Below are 5,622 nucleotides of genomic sequence, written 5' to 3'. Positions count from 1 at the left end.
TATATATATATATATATATATATATATTAATCATTAACCTAGCATAGTGTGTATTAATAATTATGTTGGTATGCATAGGGATGTATGTCTACTATTTACTACAACACAAATGCAAACAAGATAGCATTTGTAACTGAGGGAGAAGGGGATTTTGAGATGGCATGTCCACACTTAAAAGAAAAAAAGAGTAGCAGCACTTCATACCACAAGATAAGTGGTAGATTAAAGGCTGGAATGGTGTTTGTTGTTCCTGCAGGTCATCCTTTTGTAACAATGGCTTCCAAGAAGAATAACCTTGTGATTGTATGCTTTGAGGTTAATGCAGAAAGAAACAAGAAGCTTGCTTTTGCAGGGAAGAGGAACATTGTGAGTGCATTGGACAAGAGAGCTAAAGAAGTAGCATATGAGTACCCTGCAGAGAAGGTGGATGAGATATTTGAAAGAGATGAAGAATTCTTTTTCCCTTATGAAGAGGGGGAGGAGGAGGAGCGTGCTGATGCGTGAGTAGTAACACGGTGGTTATGTCATGTAAAATGAAATAAAACTCCCACAAATTGCTGCATTAACATGCAGCTAACCCATTTGTGTTGTCCTGTTTTCTTTTCATTTTTTTTAAATCAATAGCACCAAATAAAATCAAAAACTTATGGACTACATTCAATCATTAAGGCTTTAGGTCTCAAATAACTCATAGTTCATGATTTTATATTGACTAGTCAAAAAACCAAAACAATTAATAATGTTCATCGTCAATGATTAAATGAATAATATCACTCTTTCACCATCTTTGGTCATAACAAATGAAAAAAGGATAGACTTATGAGTTAAATGAATAGTGTCGGCGATTTTTTAAATAAATAATGTAACAGAATAGTGATTCATGTAATTGTTGTTTCGTCGGAAATAATTTTTTAAATTTGAAATTAATAAAATAATATTTAAGATCAATAATATCTCAATAACTATTAAATTATCTGATTTTATTATTAAAAAAATATTCAAGGAAATTGATTATAACAATTTTTAGTAAAGAAATTAGCATCTCTAAACGCTCGAAGAATAAAATTTAAATATATTAAATTAAATTTAATAAAAAACTTTGTTAAGTGTCGAGTTAGCTTGAATAGTTATGAAGTGGTTAAAATTCATTTTGAATAAATTAGTTTTATAAAACTTTTAAAAGTAAGGTAACTCAAGCCAAAAGATCGGGCCATGGCACTGAAGGTTTAACACAAAAGTTTGTGAAAGTGTTATTTCAAGGCCAATACAAACTGCAGAAAAATTGGATTTTGTATCTCTATAATTAATAATTAGATTTATATTCTTTTAAATTGTAAAAAAATTAATTTTGTTCTTCTTATTTTTATTTAATGAAAAATATAAAAAAAATTACTCTAAAATTTTATCTTTCACGAACTTTTTTTATAATTAGATTGTTTCTTCTAAAATTTTGATATACAAAAACACTATCGAAATTTTTTTACAATTAGATTGTTTATTTGAAATTTTGTCAATAAAATTTTCGATATACTATTTTTTGAAATTGTGGTTTGAAATATTCTATTTAAAATTTGTGCTTTGAAATATTCGATTAGTTTTATTCTATTAGAAATTTTAAAATATCGCGTTTTTTTTTCTTCTGATTTATTATTATTATTAAAATAGAGATGAAAAGTACTATTTTGTATACATTTGATTGAAACGTTAACAATTGATTAAATTTTTTTAATTATAAAAAATTGTCATATCATATCAATAAAATGGAGTATTTGTTATCATTATTTAATTTTATAAGAGATGTTTATTAATTTAATGTGTCGACTTCACATTTTTTTTTCAATGACATATTTTTTATTAGAGTGTGTACGAAGTCAAACTCGAAAATGTTTTATAGTTTTTCGCTCCTCTATTCCTCATTAAAAGAATTGAATGAAAAATGTAAAAGAAAGAAAATGTTATATCAGAAATTCCATAAATGAAATTTTTTGTAGTTATTTTTTAATATCGAAAATTTTAAAAATAAAATTTGTGGGAATTTCAACTATAAATTTGAAATATTCGATAGTTATTTTTTAATGCTGAAAATTTTAAAAATAAAAATTTCAGTTGAAAATAAATATCATATATTTAAATTTTCGGATGGAACTAACTCTTAGAAATTTCAAAAATGAAATTTTTAATATAAAAAGGTATTTACTAAAAATGTGTTTATGAAATTTTCTATAAAAATTTTTTAGAGAACAAATAAGTTATTTTTTAAACTTTATTTTAGTTTTTACTGTATTTAAAGATATTTTAGTAAATTAATAGATAAAAATTTTAAATAAAAAAATATAAATTCAATTGTGGAAATACAAAATATAATTTTCTAAACTCAATATCTGCATTGAAAAATTGAAAATCGAAAAGGTCTGCAAATAAAAAAGGCTGCATTGTTTTATTAGACTGGATTGTTTTCGGTTCATTGTTAAAATCAGTCCAATCTAATTTAAATCGCAAATATATCAATATATATGTGTATATATAGTATGTTCAACGTATATTTTCATATTTCTAAACAATTTATTACATGTTTATATGATATACGTTTCTATATGTTCCTTCTTTTTATTAGTTATTTCCTTTTTCTAAACTATAAGTACCATACAACTTTTTTGAATTGGTACTTTTGTTTTATGATATTTTAACTTTTTTTTTTTTTAGTTATTAAACTTATCCTAAAAGATAATTCAAAACAATATGTTATATACAATAATCAAAACTGGAATCAACCTAATTTAAATAAATAAAAATTGAATTGGATTTAATTTGAAAATCAAATTGACTGGATAATCAAATAACAAAATTGAATAGATTGAATAAAATAACTTTTTTTTAAATCGAATCAAATCAATGCACAAATACCCTTATATGAGCCATTTTTCTCATATTCTTAAATACTAATCTGAATTAATTAATTCAAACGAATAAAATATATATTTGTATTAGTTAATTCAAATAAAAATTGGGATAGAAAATATAAGAACAAAAGCTTACTTTTATATAACAGAAATAAAAGCCCATAGTATGGAATCTGGGCCTGCTTTATTGAAATCGAATACAAATCTTCGTTTTCTTTCTCACACCTGTCAGTTCAAAATTTTGCTATTTACCCTTCAAATTATTCTTCTATCTATAAATACGATAAAATAACGTATTTATTCTTATATAAAATTAAAATTTATCATTTTTTATTCTAAAAATATTTCAGTTTTCTGGTATAAAAGTGATTATTTTTTTTTTTATTATAATTTTTTTTTTCAAATTTTCAATACATAATTTACATTCTAAAAAACTTTTTTTAAAGTTGAATACATATATATTTTCCAAAAAACTTTTTTTCAAGATTTTTTGGTACGGGAAAATTTATTTGAAGCTTTTTAAAACTATCGAATCTTTTTTATAACATTTATGAAACACAACTCATTATCAGATTATATTTTTTTAAGTTTTCTGGTAGTTACCGGTACAGAACTCATGTTATACGTTGGTCAACATTTTAAGGAATGGTTAATTTAGTATTTATTTTCAACAAGTTTTTACTTTTAACAAATATAAGTTTTTAACTTTTTAAAAACAAAATTGAAATATTTACCAATTGAAAGTTATAATAAATAATTTAAAAGATCGATAACAATTTTTTTTTACATGATTCATTAAAATTTTTATAATGTGATATTTTGAGTTCAAATTCATAATATGATATACAACCTAACAATATTGAACTCTATGAATTGAGTTAGGACTTAATAATTATAACAAATAATTTTATTTGTAAAAAGTTTTAACATAACTTTAAGGATAATTTCATAATCTCATGAAAAGTTTCATTTGAAAAATATGACTAGCTTTATTTTTTCATTTGACTAAAATGCAAACATTTTTTATTTTATTAAACAAATCGATAATCATTTATTCAAATTACTATAATACATTTATACAATATAAATTTAAAATCACAAAAACCAAAAAGAACAATATATGCGAGCACATTCATATGACTCAGATTAATAACATAAAATAAAAACACAGCACAAAAGGACAATATGCATACACATAGAACAAAAGTCGTTGATTTAAATTTGTAATTGATCAAAATTATTATGCCAACCTGAACCAAACACACACTACAACAAGATAGCACAAAAACAAAAATGTTGTACCAAGACAGACCAACAAAACAACGTTACACTCAAATTATAAAATCACTAGAAAAATACGAAAGAAAATTAAATTCATGTGAAATCATAGATAAAATGAGATGAAGAAAAACAACTTGAAAGAATAAAATTGAATCAAAAAATATCATAAATCACTTCTCTCTATTGTATAAAGAAGAAGAGAAAATCTAGTTGTGGAAGAGGGGGCCTAAAAAAAGTTAAGACTTAAGTGTATTGTTAGTAGGGTTGTACGGGACTCGATTCGTCCTATGAGTCTTGATTCATAAGGAATAGGTTGCGTCTAATCCAATAAAAAAAAAAAACAGGGACAAAAAAATAAAGACAAGGTAGAAAATAATTGAGTTTGAGTTATCACCAATTTAATCACTAACATATTAAGTTTGAATTTGTAAAATGATATTATTAATTACTACTCTTTAATGCATCAACAAATGATAATTTATTATATATATTTAAAACAGACTTCAGTGTCTCTCCATACTATTTCTTCCAAATATTTTTCACTTCAACCAAAAAGCTGACGTGTACGTATTCATAGAGAGTTTCATCTACTTAGGTTCTAAATAACTTTTCGCCTATACGTGTCATCTACTTATTTGCTAGCAATTGTACACATCTTGAATTTAATATAATATTGAATTTAATAACATGAAAAATATCTTCATTTTCTTCTTAATTGAGAGTACATATGTTTATTTTGCTTACCCCTAAAATATATTTCGACTATTTATATGTGTCTTTTATTGTTGAGTACTTTTCTTCTATATATATAACTATTATATCAATAATCATTTGACAATTGAGACATAAAACTTCATATTGATTTTTTTTTAAATTTACTTAAATTAAATAAATTAAAATATACCCGTGCAACGCGCGAATTAGCGTCTAATTATATATGATTTATTATGAGTTACATTATATTTAATTTTAAATAAAAAAATGTTTAAAAATAACTATTGGACAACACATAAATATAATTTAAAAATTGATTCGATGAAATATTGAAAATATTGAAATTGAATAAGTAATACACCAAAGCTAATATAACCAGTCTTTTTTAAGATTCTAATTTCCATTAACATTTAAGAAGCATATTTCTAACTTGTGAAAGTTGAATAAGTGATGTTAAGTAAATAATTGAAAATAGAAATAATGAAATTAAAGGTGTTTTGATGTTAGTATGAAATGTTTAACCATGCAGTTGCAGTGTATTGTTATTTGAATTTTGGGACAGAAGACACTGTTGTTGCATTGGTGCAAGTAAAATAGAAAAGAGTAAAGAAACCGCAATCAGTTCCCTGAATAATAGGTTGAACAATGGACGTTCAATAACGTCAGCATCTCCGCTTGGGAACCATCCCATTCCCATGCTCACGCTCACGCTCACGCTCACGCTCTT

At 24.1% G+C, this 5,622-nt stretch overlaps 1 protein-coding gene across 1 annotated transcript in view; it reads left to right on the top strand.

Annotated features, from left to right (window-relative positions):
- Positions 1–661, top strand: part of LOC101499776 (sucrose-binding protein-like) — a 2,172-nt gene extending 1,511 nt beyond the window's left edge. Inside the window, exon 5 of the mRNA XM_004495127.4 lies at positions 79–661. Coding sequence (XP_004495184.1) covers positions 79–504 — 426 coding nt within the window. The 3' untranslated portion in view covers positions 505–661. The remainder of the gene's footprint in view (positions 1–78) is intronic.
- The last annotated feature ends 4,961 nt before the right edge of the window (positions 662–5,622 follow it).

This window comes from Cicer arietinum, chromosome 4 (genome assembly GCF_000331145.2).
Source record: "Cicer arietinum cultivar CDC Frontier isolate Library 1 chromosome 4, Cicar.CDCFrontier_v2.0, whole genome shotgun sequence".
Classification (NCBI taxonomy): domain Eukaryota; kingdom Viridiplantae; phylum Streptophyta; class Magnoliopsida; order Fabales; family Fabaceae; genus Cicer; species Cicer arietinum.
Note: the sequence above shows the minus strand (reverse complement) of the source record. Positions and strands in the feature narration are given on the sequence as shown.